This window comes from Mesocricetus auratus, unplaced genomic scaffold (assembly GCF_017639785.1).
Source record: "Mesocricetus auratus isolate SY011 unplaced genomic scaffold, BCM_Maur_2.0 Super-Scaffold_100011, whole genome shotgun sequence".
Taxonomy (NCBI): Eukaryota; Metazoa; Chordata; class Mammalia; order Rodentia; family Cricetidae; genus Mesocricetus; species Mesocricetus auratus.
The window spans coordinates 50,807,165-50,826,069 of record NW_024429195.1 but is presented as its reverse complement, the minus strand read 5'-3'; the positions used below and the strand labels follow the sequence as shown (position 1 = coordinate 50,826,069).

Here is an 18,905-nt window from a genome sequence, read left to right as displayed (position 1 = left end):
TTGGAAAACACGTGCGCGCGAGTTATGATAGATGAATCTTTCAACCGAGTTTAGCACTTGTTCCGGGAAAGGCCCGGAGAAACTTGTTTGCGGAAAAATCCTAGAAAAGTTTCCCTTGGATGTCACAGGAGGGAGTAGCCCGCCTCCTCCTACCGGGAAGCAATCTCCGAGATGATCGACTGGTTCGGCGCTCGCCCCAGCGAGGCAGTTCGGCTAGTTCTGCCTGGAGGCCATCCCGGAAGTGGGAGAAGGCGGTTGTGGTCAGTGCGGGCTCCCTCCTCGGCCAGGCTCTGCGGGGTGCTGCTGGCGACATGGCCGACACCGACCCGCGCTATCCCCGCTCCTCTATCGAAGATGACTTCAACTACGGCAGCTGCGTGGCCTCGGCCAGCGTGCACATCCGCATGGGTATGTGGAAAGGGGACCAGGGGACCAAGTGACCTGAGCTCAGCTGGGAGGGCCTCTCGCCAGTGCCAGCACTTCTCAGCCTTCCCCTGCGACAGGACCGACACCAAGGGGTCGCGACCCTCAGGTTGAGAACGGCTGGCAGATGCCCCAATGCTGCGTGACCTTTTAATACAGCTCTTTATGATGTATTATAAAGACACTATAACAGTCTTTGTTGCTGTAACTGTATTTTTTACTAGTTATCAATTGTAATGTAAATATCAGATATGCAGGATAGCTTATAGGCAATCCCTGTGAAAGGGTCATTCAACTCCCAAAGGGGTCGAGACCCACAGGTTGAGAACCACTGGCCAATGTCCTTATTGTTTATTTCCCTGAGCCAAGAGCTGATGGCAATGAGACTTTATCTCGGTCATTAATTTCTCATACATTTAAAAAGTAATGACTTAGAAGTTTCCAAGATCAATACATAATGTCCTGGCAACACAAAGTAATTATGCACTATGGTGTGCAAAGTTACTATTTTTACGTTAAGCTGCTGCGTGTCCTGTAAGGAAGCGGAACTCGTTCACCGCAGGTCAGCTGTTTACAGAAGCTGCCCCAGATTCAACCTGCCTGGGCAGCTGAAACCGGTTCTGGAAAAAAGGAATTTTGCAGGTGGTTCTAGCACATCCTCTCAGTGCCTACCTAGCACAATGTTCCTAGAATGAGTTTTGAAATTACTTTGACAAATGAGCTCAGCTTTTAAAATATATTAACTATGACAAAGTACTTGTAGGAGAAAAGTTGCCACCCTAACCACTTTGGAGGTACAGGGTTAAGTTTGGTCACACTGTTGTGGTACCTGCCTTTCAAAGCAAAAGTGAAACCATCCATTAAACAACTTGGTGTTGCCCACCTCCTCTGCCCTTGACAACCACCATTCTATTTCCAGTCTTTATGAAGCTATTAGAAATGCCTCAGTAAAAAGACATCACACAGTTCAGCCTTTGTAACTGGCCTGTTTCTAACAGCACAACGTCTTAAAGGTGCGTCCATGTCATAGCGTCTGTACGTCTGTCCCACTTTCATTCGTCCTTTCTTTTGTGCCTGTTCCAGAATGTTGAGATTGTGTGGCATGGTGGCTTTTCCCTGCTCTGATATGCATTATTCACTTGGTACCTCGGTGCCTGTTTAAGATTCCCCACCTCCTGTCTTCCATGACCTGATAGCTCATTTGCCACTAGGGAATCTTCCGTTTCCGTGTGTGCCAGTGTGCATTCTCTTATCAGCTGAAGCTCGGCCTCTTGGCTGCTTGTACCTGTGGGCCGCTACAGATAAAACTGTTTTGTAAACGCCCGCGTGCAGGGTTTTGTGTGTACATAGTTTCAACTCGTTTGGCTAAGTAAGAAGGTGCATGAGAACTGGGTCATCCACAGGAATGTGTTTTCTACTGTAAGAAACCGATAGACTGTGACCCTGCATTGCTAACAACAAGCAATGAAAGTTCTTAACCGTCCTTGCCAGAATTTGCTTCCCTCCCTATCTTGGATTGGGGCCATTTTAATAGATCCTCATTACTTATTTTGCCTGCTGGGTATATCTTTTGCAAATATTTCCTCGAAGTCTGTAGCTTGTCCTTTCATTCTCTTGATGGTACCCACTTAAAAAAAAGACTTTATTGTGCGTGCGTTTTGATAATGTGTTTTGATCAAATTGATCCCCAGTTTCCAACCCCGTCAGTTCCTCCCTATCCCTGCGCTGCTTTTCCCTCTCAACTGCGTGTGTTCCTTTTTTTAAAAAAACCCACTGAATCCAGTGAGTGCTGCCTGTGTGTGCCTGGGAATGGGGCATGCGCTGACGCAGGGGAAGCCACATCCCTGAAGACAACTGGTTGCCACTCCCGGTCTTAGTCATGCTGTATTGCTGTGAGGAGACACTGTGACCACAGCAACTCTCATGAGAAAGCATGTGATTGGGGCTGGCTTGCATTTCAGAGACTTAGTTCGTTATCCCCACGGCGGGGGAGCATGGCAGCATGCGGGCAGAAGCTGGAATCTGCTTCCTGATTCACAGCCAGAGAGACACTGGACCCGGCATGGGCTTTTTAAAACCTCCAAGCCCACCCCCAGTGATGCACTTTCTCCAAGGCCACACCTCCTAATCCTTCTAATCCTTTCCAGTAGTACCATCCCTTGGTTACTAAGCATTCAAATATGTGAGCCTATGGGGGCCATTCTTATTCAAACCACCACACTCCCCCTGTTGCCGTCAAATGCCAATAGCTTCTGTAATGAACCATCTGAATCACTGCTTTTGAATTTCAGTATTTCACCTTTAGTCAGTAGTTTTCATTTATTTTTTGAAATTGTCATCCATGTATATAATAATCCTATCCAGCACCACTGTCTCAACACCCCTTTCTCACCTTCATGTCCTTTTGTTTGTTTCTTATTCTACTGAATCCAGTTAGCGATGCCCACATTTGCATGAGAATGGGGCTAGAGCATCTTACTAGCAGCCAGGAAAGAAAAATGACTCCCACTTTTCCCAGAAGCCATCAATGAAGACCAGACCCTCACCTAGCCCCCTGCTTTGGCAGCCATGACAGACTGCAGAAAAGACCCAGCAAGATGTGCTAAGTTCTTGACCTTGCCTGACCTTCCAGATACCCTCCACGTGGCAAGGAACCATTCAGAAGTTAGCTGGTGGGCTCCGGATGTGCTTTACAGTAACAGTGGAGTGCAGAGCTTAGCAACCGCCCTGGGAGGGCCTCTGAGCATAGCAACCATTCCCAACCAGTCAACACAGGACAGGTCGCCCAAGACCGGAAGTGCACCAATCCTGAGACTGTTGCAGACCCCCCCAGACACTCCCCTTGCTCTACCCATGCCTCACAGTCTCACCAGGTCCTTCTCCCTCCACCCTCCATGTTGAACAGACAGAGGACCTGAGCTAATAGTTAACTTGTTAAATAAAAGACTCTTGGCTTATGCATCGGATAGGATCTCTTGGTGATTTGGGGGTTTAGAATTTGGGCACACCAATCAACTACTCTTTGCTCCTTAGGAGGAGTGAGGCATCATGAGCCCCGCCCCCCACATTCCAATTTGACTGGCTTGATCTTGTGCAAGTCTCATGCAGGGAACCATGGATACTGTGTGTAAAGGGAAACCTTCCTGCCAGCCTGGTTCCAGAGCCACATCAGTCCCAAATAGCACACAGGAGGCTATATTAATTATGAAGCTGTTGGTCTTGCTTATTTCTTACTGGCTAGCTCTGACTTAAGTATTTACCCCATAATTGTTAATCTAAGTATTTCTCTTACCGGAGAAATTTCCAGACTTCCTACCCCATGGCGGTTACATCTCGACTTCCTGTGTTTCTCCTTCCCAGAGTCCTCCTGGACTCCTAGTCCCACCTATCTTGGTTCCCTATTGGCCAACAGTGCTTTATTGGCTTTATTGACATATACACAGGACTTCCTCCATCAACTGGGAGTTCATGAGTGCAGCAGCTGGGCCGTGTCTTGGAGAAAAGGTTTCATAGGGTTGCTCACCATCTTCCTAGCTCTTACATTCTTTCCATCTCTCCTTATTGTTCCTGAGCCTTAGCAGGGAATAGAGGAGTTGAAATAGATAGCCCTTTTAGGGGAGAAAGGGGTAGAGATGAGGGAAGAGGGAGAGAATACTTGTCCTAACAGTCACATGTTCTCAGTACCTGGAGTGTGACTTAACCTGTGGCCTTTATCATGGTGAGTTAGTCTCTTTTGGTTCCTAGTTAACTTTTTTAAAGTCACAAATCATTGTAGAATTTTGTCAAATGCTTCTTCTGTAGTTGACAATGACTGCATTTCCTCTCCTGTCTATTGTTCCATAAATGTGGTGTATAACGTTTGATCTATGTTCACATATTGAACCATCTCCTGCCATTCCAGGAGTAAATCCCACTTAGTCGTGTGTGATGCGTGTACCGTGGACTTTTCTTTGCTAGTTTTGTTGTTCGGGAATATCGTTTCAGTATTCAGCAGGCGTATTATGCTGTAGTTGTGTTGTGTCTTTCCCTCTGCTGTCAGGACATTGCTGCCCTTATAGATATGTTTGCAACAAGAAGAGAGATGGTCCATGTAGCAAGTGCTGGGCGTGGGCAGGGCTGAAAGTTTCCTGCTGGTCCCAGAAATGATTACATGAGACAATGGATCTCTTCAGGGAAGGCCAGGACAGAAGATGACAGATAGCACAGGGAGCTGTTTCTTAGAGGTGGTTCTGAGAGTGTCGATAGCAGCATCTGCTAGAGGCCTTGGTGAGACACAGTATGACATTAAGGACATTTAAATCACTATGATGTGTTTAATAAACACATCTGATTTTTCTTCAGCAACTCTGTACTAGATGCAAGGGTAGAAGTTTCACGGGTCGTATTGTTGTTCTTAAAACATTGACTTGTCCAGCACCCAAAATAATTCCTTTGCAACTGCTCAGCTAAATTCTAAAGTGCAAAATGCCAAGCCAGGAGGGGCTTTTGAGAGGAATCAACAGTCTGAAGAGTGCAATAACCTAGGGAGCTTTCAAGAGGAAGTGGGATTTCCATGGAGCCTGCCTTTTAAATGTGAGGTGACTTGTAGGGAGAGAGGAAATTTTTGATGAGTTGTTCAATACTGGGAACGACATACCAAATGCCACAGTGGGAAATGTACCTGTTTAAAGTGGCATTGGAAGATGGTATAGGGTTATAGGAAGAACCTGGACTTAAGGGTCTGACAATTCAGCACCGCTGGTTGGTAGTATGTTCAGTGAAGTCTCTGTGATCCCTACATCTTTATCTTTAAAGTAAACATGATTGCTGCAATCTAACAGGATGTTTTAAGGATCAGACAGTTATTTAAACATCAAAACTTACCTGATTTGGGCTAGAAACACTAATTCTGGTATTTTGGCATGGAACTAAAAACTAGGTTTCACAATCCCTAGAAGAACCATACCGTCTCTCTTTTTGAGTAAACTGTTTTTTTTAAATAGTTTTCTATTTAATTTATTTCTTTGTGGTGCACATGACTATAACAGTACTGATTTTGTGTATGAATAGCTAACTATGAAGGAACCTCTTAGTTCTGGTAACTGGGCTGATGACTAAGCTACTTGCATCTCTGTTCATTAGATTCTCAGCTGTTCCTTTAGCAGTTTTAAAAGGCTAAACAAAATGCTTCCTTTAAAAATAAACAAAGTAGCTATTTATGATGTATACATTTTCTGAAAGATACTTTGGGAATGCTGTACTTGTAATCAAGGTCCACTGGGAGAAAACAATGAACCCTAAAGATATAATGGAAAATTATATGAGAATCAATTTCTGAGTGTAGCATCCATCTTAGGTACTTCCATAGTGCTGAGCAGTCCATATAACTATGACCATAATGTACATACCCTCCATATTAGTGTGTAAAACTAGTCTGTCTTATCAGTATGCTGTATGTAGTTTGGAGAAATTGAGATGCTACTATTTTGTACACTCATCAACTCAATCTCATCTTTCACAGGTCACACTGTAAATTTTATATGTTCACTTACTGTATCTTACTTTTAAAAATAGCTGTCATACCACTGTATCAGGATCTTGTAAAATGTGGTGGTCTTCTGTAGTATATATTACCATAATTTACTTAACCATCATCTTGAGAGTTACCTTCCTTCAAATAGAGATAAAAGGTAGATGCATTTTAAGTTTGATTGATGTTATCACTGTTGACTGCCCAGCAGACAAAATAGAGGGTGCCTTTGTTGCACCCTTACCCATCGTTTTATAAAGCTGGCCATCTGGTAGATCAGGGAGTTACCATGTAATAAATATTTCCAGGTTCATGAGACACACAGCCTTGGTCCCATCTGTTCAAAAGCAGTTGCAGGGGCTATATAAAAGATGTCTGAGTCCCAAGAAAGCCTTACCCACAAAGCCAGGTGATGGGCTACACTTGGCTAGAGGGCCATAGTTTCTTTAGTCTTGGGGTGGGTTAAAAAAATGTTATCTTAGGCCAGATGTGGCCTACTCACCTATAATCCCAACATTTTGGAAGCTGAGGCAGGAGGATCGTGAGTTCGAGGCCAACCTGAGAGGGAACATGATTTTGTTTTGAGTTGCATTTCTTTGGCTGTGTGAGTAAACGTGAACATATTCCTTCTTGTAGAGGCTGGCCCTGTACTAGATGTTTATACATAGCAGTATATAGATGGCATGACAATACTCAACAATCAAGAATTGTCATTTGGATGGGAAAGGAGGTACTTGAGACCCTAAAGAAATGTACTTAAATATACATAAATGGGACAAGAGAAACCTAAGTGTGGCCATAAAACTATGGTTAGGGACTGGAGAGATGGCTCAGTAGTTAACAACACTGGCTGTCCTTCCAGAGGACCTGGGTTCGAGTCCCCACTGACAACCTCCTGTAACTGCAGTCCCATAGGATATAGCACCATCTTCTGTCCTCCTTTGGCATTGCATGCACATGATGCACGCATAACATTCATGCAGAACACCTACCTAAACACACAAACAAGCAAAAAGGTCCTGGTGACAGCTGTTTTAGTAATGGAGCAGCAAAGCAAATCAAGGAACTTTATATTCCTTTTAAGGAATTCCATCCTGAGGAAGCATTTATGTGGGTGTGGAAGGTAAAAATTTATGTCTAGCTATATTTTATTTCTGCTTTTCATATCATAAGTAGAACCATTTTGTAAAAATACTATATTTTTCTTTGCTGAATGCTCTGTGCACAAAAAGGCATTTGATAGTTTCTTTTTATTATGATAACTGAACCACTGATTTGAATTTTTAAGCTTATGGTCTTTGGAGGACTAGATACTCCTTCTAATTTTTAAACCCTCTAGGTTTAGTTACAGGTTTTATTACTTAGCTTAAGGTTAAAGAAAAAGAATGCTTTTGAAAATGTGGATTTTTCAGGCTGTGAGGTAGCTCATTGGGTAAAAGTGCTTGCCACCAAGACTGCTGATCTGCGTCAGATGCTTGGAGTTCACTTGGTGGAAGGAGGGGTCTGACCCTGGCAAGTTCTCCTCTTAGCTCCACATGTGAGCCGCGGCACATGCCCCTGTCACCCTAGAAAAAAACCTTAAACTTAATTTTTTCCAAGAAACTTGGTCCTGATAGAGGGACAAATATTCTGGAAAATAATCACGTGTTCTATTTTTCTCTTCTAGCCTTTCTCAGGAAGGTTTACAGCATCCTTTCTCTGCAAGTTCTCCTAACTACAGTGACCTCTGCCGTGTTCCTGTATTTTGAGTCTGTGCGGACATTTGTCCATGAAAGGTAAGAGAAGGGGACAATTGTGAATTGTTTACAGATATTTCATCCAGTGAATAGATTTCTTTTTGCTAACCTTTTTTTTTTGTTTGTTTTGTTTTTCGAGACAAGGTTTCTCTGTATTGTTTCGGAGGCTATCGGTCCAGCCCGGCCTCGAACTCACGGAGATCCGCCTGCCTCTGCCTCCCAAGTGCTGGGATTAAAGGCGTGCACCACCAACGCCCGGCTCTTTTTGCTAACCTTAAAGATTAAAAAAGTCCATCATCCAACTTCTATGATCCCATTTCATTTTTTACAAAGGAGAATATTTCACAACACACTGTTTTGCCTCATTTTAGCTTATAGTTTTCTGGAGTTAAACCATCCTTTCCTGGATTAAGAGTTTGTACTGTGGGCTGCTGAGGTGGCTGGCTCAGCCTAGAAAACCATGACAACCCTGCAGGACCCACAGGTAGAAAGAGAAAACTGACTCCCATAAGTCCTCTTCTGACCCCCAAACATGGGCACTGGCTCTCAAACACTCCTGCCCCTCCCCCTGCAACACACAAAATAAATAAGAATTTTTCTATATACAACGAAATTATTTCGTTTTATTGTATTTGATTTTACTGTCCATCTTGTTAGTGTCTTGCCTATGACTATACTTGCAAAATAAAGTCATATGAAGGATGTGAGGTCATGTTGATTTTGTTTCATTGATAGAATAATCTCTAGACCTAGCTAGAGGAACTGCACCCAGTTGATCAGCATAATTATTTAAGTGGCTAAAAATAATATGGCTTCTTTATTTGAAAGAAAATTAACAACTGTTTTCCAAGTAGACTGTCTCTCCTCCTCCTACCAAAGGAGAGTCTTATTTAAATTACAGCCCTGCGACAAATGCCCTAATAGAGAAATTTAATATCTGTTTATTGTATTTTAGTTAACAAAATACCATGCTAATTATAAGCATTACTCCACTGTGAGGGACATTAGTAAAAGAAAGATGGGTAGACAGCCCCTCCCACTCTCTTACGGCCCCTCCCACTCTCTTACAGCCCCTCCCACTCCCTTACAGCCCCTCCCACTCTCTTACAGCCCCCCCTTATAGCCACTCCCACTCTCATAAGTCACGCCCCATCTCATGCCCTTCTACTTTTCCTGTTAGAAAATAAGTTTTTTAATTTGGTATGGATCCAGATTTTTTCTTGTACTTTTTTTTTTTTTTTTGGCTTTTCGACACAGGATTTCTCTATGGCTTCGGAGGCTGTCCTAGAACTGGCTCTGTAGACCAGGCTGGTCTCGAATTTACAGAGATCCGCCTGCCTCTGCCTCCCGAGTGCTGGGATTAAAGGCGTGTGCCACCAACGCCTGGCTTTTTCTTATACTTTTACGAACATAGAAAATACATAGATTTTTTTAGTAAATTGTGTACCATTATCCCTGCTGTTTTTAGGCTTGACATGCTTTTTTTAATGTTGTGTCTTTCAGCCCTGCGTTAATTTTGGTGTTTGCCCTTGGATCCCTGGGCTTGATTTTTACGTTAACTTTGCACAGACACACGCATCCTCTGAACCTCTACCTGCTTTTTGCGTTTGTGAGTACTCTAATATTGGCTATGCCGTTAGCATTTAGCCTGAGCTTCCAAAATTGTTTAATTGTGTGTGTGCGCGCGCGTGTGTGTGTGTGTGTGTGTGTGTGTGTGTGTGTGTGTGCGTTACCAGTGGAGAATAAAATCGAACTTTGTGGTTTGCCTGTGCATAAGCTTTTGGGGATCAGAGGTTGGCACTGGTATCTTCCTCTTCCATTCCCCATTTCAGTGTTTAAGACAGGGTCTCTGTGAATTTGGATGTTCATTTCAGCTCTGCTTGCTGGGTGGTACGTCTCTGCCCTATAGCACTTGGGTCACAAACAAGTGCCACCACACCAGACCCTGGGCACCGGGGACCAGCACTCAGGTCCTCATGCTGGCACAGCAAGCACCTAACCCGCTGAGCCAGCTCCCCAGCCTGAGTTTGTAGTTAGAATATATTAGGAAATCACTTATAAACATATTCTCTTTTAGAACTTGTAACTCTTGTCTGCTTTGGTGGCTCTTCTGTCATTAGGATTTAGTGGCAAACACTGGAGTCACATGGCTTGGCTTCACAGCCCTCCACCTATGTGACATCTGGCAAAGCAGTTAGCCTTGTTGTAGGTAATTTTTCTCACACATGACATGGACATTGTAAGATATGTCATCCATGTGGCACTTTTTTCTGGAATGGGGGGAGGGTATATTGTGGCTTTAACTTAGAGAATATGGGCTCATATTCACTCTTTTGAGTTATTTTTATGTCTTCGCTCAGTTCTCTCTTAAAGGGCCATTTTGCTCAAATGATATGCTCTCCTAACTTGTTTGAAATCTACAGATGGGACAACCCAACATGAAGTTCTGTTCACTTGTTGAGACACTTGTAAAAGTTAAATCCCAGTTGACCTACAAACACTTCATCTTCACTTGAGTAAGATTGGCAAGGCTAGCCGGGCGGTGGTGGCGCACGCCTTTAATCCCAGCACTTGGGAGGCAGAGGCAGGTGGATCTCTGTGAGTTCGAGGCTGGGCTGGACTGATAGCCTCCAAAACAATACAGAGAAACCCTGTCTCGTAAAAACCAAAAAAAAAAAAAAGATTGGCAAGGCTCTGGGCATTTTTACATTATTTTGTCTCTTACCATGAGTATGGATTTTGGCCTTACAGTTTTTCTTCAGTACATTCCACACACAATATATGATCTAAAGTAAAGAACGTTTGTGAGTTCTGGAAATGAGTGTATTTTCAAATTATGCTGATGACTTTTAAAGTGGGGAGTTTATTCACTGGAGTCTGAAGCGCATGAGCTCCAGTCCGCACCGTCTCCAACAGGAAGTTTCTTTCCAGGGTGTAAGAGCTTCGAAGCCCAGCGACTCACAAGCCCCCCCCCCTCAGTTCTTAACACCTGGAGGAAGGTTCTAGAGGCGATGCTAGCACATAGCTGAGTGGCGGCTGTGGTCTCATCGCCACCTCTGGTCTGTCTCACGTGCCACTGCTCCCCGTCTCCTCAGTTTAACTGGATGGCCTGCCTCTGGCCCATGTAATTCTTTTTCCTATTGCCTTAGCCCCCGCTACCGTTGCTTTTTTTTCTCTTCAGATTGCTGTAAGAAACTACCTGACTTGTGCATGTCACAGTGTGGGTGCTGACTCGTACGCGGGGTCCAGTCCTTGTTCCACAGTGTAGATGCTGCACTGTGTGACAGTGAGGAAGCAAGCCAACAGGCAAAGCAAAGCCAGCGAGATGACTCAGTCAGTAGAGACGACCTGAGTTCAATTCCTACAGCCCATGTAAAAGTAAGAGTGAACCAACTCTGAGAAATTGTCCTCTGGCCTCCACTGGTGTGCTGTGGCGTGAATACCCTTCACATACACGTATCATGTATACTCATAATAATAATTTTAAAATGACTCTGCAGTGATGGCTCCGTGGTTGAGAGCACTGGCTACTCTTATAGAGGATCTGCCGTCAGCTCCCAGCACCCACGTGGCTCACAATTCTAGTTCATGTCTAGGGGATCTGACATCGGCTGCTCATCTCCAAATGTACACGGTGCACACAAACATAAGTACATATAGGCAAACAGTTACACAATAAGATAAAAATAAATCTTGAAAAAAAATCATGTTGGTCTTATAATCTGTTGCAGCCTCCTCTCAGAAAGACCAATTTCTTTGTAAAACAGACTAGACCCCTCCCCCTTTGCCCAGCAGAGAGAGCTCTCACTAGAAAACCATCAGCCACTGTTGTTAAGTGACCTGTTCATCCTGTGCTGAGCTAGAGTGGTTTAACAAATAAGGAAGTCCTTAAAACACTTCCTTCTCACTGCCCAGTGAGCTTGTGACACCGGCTTTTTTGTTGTTGTTGATTTTGTTTTTTCTTTTGTCCTTCTGCAGCAAAGTAAGAAAGGAAGGAAATTTTACCAGCTTTGTCAGTGTGTATGTGTGTGTAGTGTGTGTGTGGTATGTGTGTGTGTATGTGTGGTGTGTGTGGTGTGTGTGTGTAGAGTCCACTACTATTTCAGGGTGGTGGGCTGGTTTCGGTGTGACATTGTGTTCTCCTTGTCTGTAAACTGTTTACAGTGTCCTGCGTGCTTTGGGTACTTTAACGCAGGGTGAGGTTTCTGGTCATGCCACACATATCAACAGTGTAGTCCATTTCTCTGATCTGCCATTGATTCCCGGGAATCACCTGTCACTGAGGCACGGTACTCATTTTACTGCCTCCACATCTTTGTACAAGCCCCAATACTGGTTTTCTTCTGGTTCTGGGGACTGTTGGTTCTAGGTAGGATGGAATACAACTGCTTCCTTATCAATATAATTACACAGCCATTGCTGTTACTTCTGGCTTTGTCTTTGTGGTACAGCATATCAGACAGTTGATAAAATATAACTAGAGATGATATAATCAAGGAGAAAGAGAGGCTAGAATATAATTGATAGGAGAGTTATCCTGAGCTCAGCCACCCATGGATTCAGGCACTCCCAAGGTATTGCATAGTATAAGATGATAGCACATTGCCCTATCTTCATAGCATGCAGTTGAAATTCAGATGGATACAGTGCGGTGGGGGGCAAGCCATGTGCTTGCTCTTAGAGCATATTCCAGTGGCTGTGCACCACTCAGCCAATCTGACTTTGAATGCAGTCAGGTGATGAGACCTAGCTTCAAGGGAGGCTACAAATGTACTGTTTGTTTCATCAGAACAGGCAAGTGTCCAGGTACAAATCCTGTTTCTGGGGAAGAAAGACGTTTATTGCAAGGCTGTCTTAAGCTGACTCACCAAAGTACATAACAAAGTATCTTGCATTTCTTGTGTTTATTTGTATGAGGTGTTGAGGCTTTGCAAGGCATATACATGGTTTTGCAGTATCATTGATATTATCCGGCATGAGAAAATATAATTTTCTATGTTAATTCTACTATATAACCTTCCTGTTACAGATGAAAAATCTGGTTAAAGCTTAAAGAGGCACAGTGAGAATGTAAATCTTCACATTGCATTGAGACCTCACTTTCATTATAGTGGGATTATACTGTCCTGCCCTGTGTATGTCACAAGGGTTCCCTGAAGCTAATGAACCATTCCTATGGGCTCATACTGGACTGCAGAAGTGAGAGGGGGGGGGCAGTGTCCGTTTCTCATGCGTTCACTAATTAGTTTCTTTTCTTAGACACTGTTGGAAGCTCTGACTGTGGCAGTTGTTGGTAAGTCCTTCTGTGTGTCACAATTTTACTCTGGATAGAATCTTTTAGGTAACAAGGTATTTGGGGTTAAAGTTTAACATCGTGGCATGTTATATCAAAAACATGGCACAGAGTAAAGATTGCTGATAAGCAAAAGTCAAATATTTCTACTTTATATAGTTCAGCTGAGCTGGGAGGAAATGGAAAAGTTGAAGGCAAACAGACGAGTTGAGAATAGTTTTTTGTTTGACTTCCTGTTAACACAGACAAGACGCTAGAGTTGCTCTCCCCTGCTCCCAAGGACTCATCTGTCATACCTCACTCCCTCAGGACTGCCCCCACTGAATTGTGACTGCTTCACACATGTTCCCCTAAATGACACCACAGATACAGTCACTTCCTTTTCTGATTTCATGTGTGTGTTCCTGACCAAGTGCTGTTATAATTATTTGATGTACCTTAGTAGTGTCTCAAATTAACAATTAAGTGGATCACAATAAAATCCCAAGTGTTTGCAGATGGTTTACTGTTGGTGTCACAGAGGTCAGCATTGACTGTTGGAGTACCAGCCAGCCATTTGTCCTTATGAGACCACATTTATCCCTTCCTGTTTGTCATTGCTGCTTTTGACCATTTGATGCCAGTTTTGTTGAATCTGTATTGTTTGTACTCTACCACCCTTTTTAGAAGAGTCAGAATACAGGTAAGTACTAAGAAGTACCAAATTACATGGATTGGTAGCTTTTCAGCATAGAAAGGAAATGTCATTAGCTTGTCTGTAGTTCAGCCACTAATATTACTTACCATCATGGCCAACTGTCCCTTCCCCAGTGCCACCATACCATTAATGTAAGAAGTGTAAAACTGAGTATGATTGCTAGAACTAGAGTCAAAATGCATAGATGAAGTAATCTGGGAAGATTATTTTCCTTATGGATTGTACTATCCTATTCTATGTGATCAGAATGCCAAATTATTGGCAAGAAGTAAAAACAACTATGTGTTTTTCTATGTTCACCTCACAAATTCTGTAATGCCATAGCAGACATTCTAGTGATTTGTTAATAAAAATAACAAGTACAGTTCATCTTGGAAAAAAAAAACTTGAATTACTTAAGTGTGGGGTTCAAAGCACTTAATCCCCTTGCAGGAAGCTAAACTAACTTTCTGTGAAAACAGTAATAGTTTTCCATTACAGTGGCCATCACTGCTCAGGATCACTATTCTCTTGCCGAAGGGAATTTAGTGAGTTACACAGTAGTGTGCTCTAAGATGGTACAGGCTTAGCCAGCAATAAAAAGCTGGTAGAGATTGGCTTCTGTCCTATATAGAATGGGTAAGTGGCAGGCTGACTCAGACATCCTTAGTGCTTTCCTTGCACGGTTGCCTTGGATTAGGCTACTCAACTGATTCAGCTGTCTAGGTGAAAGACAGCTAGTGACCCAGGTCACTGTCATTCGTAACCATGGAAACAGCTACCAAGTCCCAGTTAAAGTGCAAATGGAGCCACTCCTGGATATCTATAGGGTATCTTAATAGTCTGGTTAACTCTATGATAATATGACCTACTTATTTTGTATGAATAACTATTTTGGAGCTTTTTAATTTTATAAGTGTGGTTTCACTGTATCAACATATTTAAGGCTGGGTGAAGAATTTTAATTGTTTTTATTGGTGAATAGGATAGAAGAAATTGAGAATGGGTGAGGACAAGAGAGTAGTAGAGTGAATATGATTAAATACATTTTGAACATGTGTGAAATTGCTACAGAGAAGCCCATTATTATGTATATATAATCAATACATGCAACAAAAACATTTTTAAAAACTAAAACATAAGAAAATGCTTGTTAATATTGGCAAGGCTCTTTGGTATTGTCTGTCTGTGCACGTTTAATCAGCTTCATTTTTGTTCATTTTTGCAGTTACTTTTTATAATGTGTACCTGGTTCTGCAAGCTTTCATACTGACTACTGCAGTCTTTCTTGGCTTGACTGCCTATACTCTACAGTCAAAGAGAGACTTCAGCAAATTTGGAGCAGGGTAAGTAGTAAGTCTTGTCTTACATGCTTCTTCAAGTTAGATTCTATCAACTGTCTGATACCACAAAGTCTATCACAGTCTCAGCAAATTTTTTTTTTTTTGGTTTTACGAGACAGGGTTTCTCTGTATTGTTTTGGAGGCTGTCGGTCCAGCCCTGCCTCGAACTCAGAGATCTGCCTGCCTCTGCCTCCCGAGTGTTGGGATTAAAGGCCACAGGCAGACTCTTCAGACAAGGGCAAAAGGGAGACACATTCTTCACCAAAGTGTCACAAGAATGATCTCTAGGCCACATAATAATTCTTCTCTGCTATAACCTCTTGAGCCAGCCCCCCCACAGTCCAAATCATTCTCAGCACCACTGTCTTCCATGCTCCTACTAGTATGGCCCATTAGACAGCACGAAAAGCATTTAACTGCTTTTCTAATCCACAGTTCCAACCAAGGTCCGTAGTCCTTCAAACAAAACCATGGTCAGGCCTGTCACAGCAATACTCCAGTCCCTGGTACCAACTTCTGTCTTAGTTATGTTTCTATTGCTGTGAAGAGACACCATGACCATGGCAACTCTTATAAAGGAAAATATTTAATTGAGGTGGCTCACTTACAGTTCAGAGGTTTAGTGCATTATCATCATGATAGCACATGGTGGTGTGCAGGCAGACATGGTACTGGAGAAAGAGCTGAGAATCCCACATCTTGTAGGCAACAGGAAGTAGTCTGAAACACTGAGCATGGCTTGTCTCACACACACACACACACACACACACACACATACACACATATGTGTGTATATGAGATCTCAAAACCCACCCTCACAATGACACAGTTCCCCAGTAAGGTCATATCTACCCAACAAAGCCACGTTTCCTAATACTGCCGCTCCCTATGAGATTATGGGGACCAGTTACATTCAAACTACCACAACCCCTAATTCCAGTTCCAGAGGACCTGATGCCGTCTTGTGACCTCTCCAGGTATCAGGCAGGCACATGGTACATATACATACATGCAGGCCAAACACTCATACACATAAAATAAAAAAAGTGTTTGTGTAAGTCACAATAATGTGAACTGTTAAAATTTTGAATTTTTCCAGGCTGTTTGCTGTCTTGTGGATTTTGTGCTTGGCCAGATTCTTGAAGGTGAGTTGTTTTATAACAGTTAACTCAAATATGATTCTGACTATGTCAACATATGTCAACTAAAACTACAGGAAAGTTGTTTATAAAGGGCACTTAGAATCAGCTAGAGGATTAATATACATGATTTATGGGATAATTTCAGTAAAAATCATGGTCTTCTATTAATCATTATTACTTATTGAGAAAAAGATGAATGCATAAGTACGTGGAATTGCACACAAAAAGGCCGCTACCTGTCCTACCACCCTCTAGGTGGCACATGTAATTCTGAAAAAGAGGGGGCTGATGCCTTTAAGCCTGACAGCCTGAGTTCCATCCCTGAAACCCACAGAGTGGAATTTGGGGTGGGAGGGTCCGAGTCTGGCAAGTTGTCCTCTGACCTCTACATTCTTGCCTGCTGGTTGTGGTATGCACAGTCTCCAATAAATAAGTAGATGTCATAAACTACTTAATTCTTAGCAAGTAATATTTTTACAGGGGGGGGGGTGGCGCATGCCTTTAATCCTAGCACTCAGGAGGCAGAGAGGCAGGCAAATCTGTGAGTTCGAGGCCATCCTGGCCCACAGAGTGAGTTCCAGGGCAGCCAGGACTACACAGAGTAACCCTGTCTTGAAAGACCAAAAAAGGAAAGAAAGAAAAGAAAAAGTAACCTTGTAAAACAGTCATGTTTAGAATACTACTATTGGAAGTCAATCGGATAATTGAAAGACATCTGCTTATCTACACATCCTTCTGTCAAGCAAACGTGGTCCTGTGTCTACTGCCTTCTTCCTGCCTGTGTCATTCACGCATCAGTGTTGTACGTCGTTGTTACGTATGCAGCTAGTTGTGGATTGCTGTGAAAGTAATTGAAGTAGGTCTAATGTGACTCCTAAATGTGAACTTATTTCTTTCATCCCTTGCTTGTAGATTTTTTTTCACAGTGAAACACTGGAATTGGTCTTGGCTTCTCTAGGCGCCCTTCTCTTCTGTGGATTCATCATCTATGACACACACTCGCTGATGCACAGGCTGTCTCCTGAAGAGTATGTATTAGCTGCCATCAATCTTTACTTGGACATTATCAATCTGTTCCTGCATCTGTTGAGGTTTCTGGAAGCAGTTAATAAAAAGTAATTGAACAGAACACAGACCATTGTATTATGTAAAAAGTTTGAATTACACTTAAGTATTAAAATCGGTCCTGATCTTTCTTGGCATTCTGTGTTCTTCTCCGTTTTAGAATCTCACTATTCTCTGTGTTATTTCATTTTCAGATCCTTGGCTTAGAATCTTGGATAAGAGATATTAACATTGTTTCATGCTTTTTTTGTAAATTGAGGCAGAGTCTCGCATAGTTCAATATGGCTTCTAACATATGATCTTGCTGTGTCTTTCCTATGTTCTGGGAATACAGTCATGTACCACCATGCCTGGCTTATTTATTAATCTTTTTAGTGCTAACTTAGCCATTACTAGCTGTTCATCTGTAATTCAAAATAATAAAATGAATAGATTTGGCTTTTTTTTTACATAAGTGTTTTGCATACACATATGTATGGGCACTCTGTGCATGTCTGGTGTTAGCAGGGACCAGAAGGAGATGTTACGTCACCTGGAGCTGGAGTTACAGGTAGTTGTGACGTGGAACCAGCACTGAAGGTCTCTAAGGAGTAGCAAGTGCTTCTCATAATCACTGAGTCTTTTCTCCAGCTCCACTGCTCCTGTCTTATAGTGCCTAGTTTATTAATGGAAAATCACTGGTGTCAAATACATTTGATAAGTGAATGGTGTATATACTTAATGGCAACACATTTTACAGTGTTAGTCCTTTTAGTTTTATTTTTTACAGTTGCAGTGGTATTCATATCCCTGAATGTGTCCTGTACCAAGCAATGAGAGTTTGCCAGACAGGAAATATAGCAACAAAAGAATGGATAGGTATAGGAGCATGGACAGCTTAAGTTTTTTATATCACATACAGGTAAACCTGTGTGCTTAATTACCAAGGGAGTAGAAAAGTAGGGCACAGAGAAACAGGTAACTCACCGTGCATAGGACAAAAGTAGGAGGAAGTGAGGAAAGCAGAAGGATCAGAGAACTTTTGGTTGCTGAATAGCTTGTGGACAAAGAGGTGTGGTAGGTGGGCACTGGAGAGATGGCTCAGTGGTTAAGAGCACTGACTGCTCATCCTGCTCAATTCCCAGCACCCACATGGCAGCTCACAGCTGTCTGTAATTCCCTTCCCAAGGGACACCCATGACAAAACGCCAATGCACAGAAAATTTAAAAAAAAACAAAGTTAATTTTAAAAAAGAAGTGCAGTGGGGCCAGGTAGTGGTGGCACACGCCTTTAGTCCCAGCACTCGGGAGGCAGAGGCAGGCGCATCTCTGTGAGTTCCTACAGCGCAAGTTCCAGGACAGCCAGGGCTACACAGAGAAACCCTGTCTCAGAAAACAGACAAACAAACAAAGAGATGCAGTGACCATGTTATCTGCCTTCAGTTCTCTGCAGAGCTCAGAGCTGGTTCTAGTCCATTTGATGTAGTTTCTGCGGGCTTCTGTCTGATCCCCTTCAGGCCTTTAGCTGTCACCTCTGTAGTTCAGAGTCCCCATATCTCAACCCTCTGGGAACTGAAAGTCACTGTGTGGATTGCAGAACTCTTTCTGTTCCTGGGGACTCAGGCATCCCATGGAAAGATCTGGGCAAATGCCAGTTGTGTCAAACACCTTTTAGATGATAAATCAGTTGTTTTCCTGTCAAGTATTCAGCATTACTATCTGTGCATGTAGTTCCAAAA

The 18,905-nt window shown here is 42.8% G+C and overlaps 1 protein-coding gene across 1 annotated transcript; it reads left to right on the top strand.

The window, feature by feature from the left end:
* Positions 1–216: 216 nt before the first annotated feature.
* Tmbim4 (transmembrane BAX inhibitor motif containing 4) lies at positions 217–17,324 on the top strand. Its single transcript, XM_005081517.4, has 7 exons — positions 217–408; positions 7,599–7,707; positions 9,172–9,277; positions 12,928–12,961; positions 14,866–14,983; positions 16,080–16,125; positions 17,035–17,324. Exons 1-7 carry the CDS (start codon positions 312–314, stop codon positions 17,239–17,241), a joined length of 717 nt encoding a protein of 238 aa, XP_005081574.2. The 5' UTR covers positions 217–311; the 3' UTR covers positions 17,242–17,324.
* Positions 17,325–18,905: the final 1,581 nt, after the last annotated feature.

Coding starts and splice junctions, on each gene's coding strand:
- Tmbim4 (XM_005081517.4), top strand. CDS start 312: ATGGCCGACACCGACCCGCGCTATCCCCGCTCCTCTATCGAAGATGAC. Junction 9,278..12,927: donor TCTACCTGCTTTTTGCGTTT/GTGAGTACTCTA, acceptor TTCTTTTCTTAG/ACACTGTTGGAAGCTCTGAC. Junction 16,126..17,034: donor GCTTGGCCAGATTCTTGAAG/GTGAGTTGTTTT, acceptor CCTTGCTTGTAG/ATTTTTTTTCACAGTGAAAC.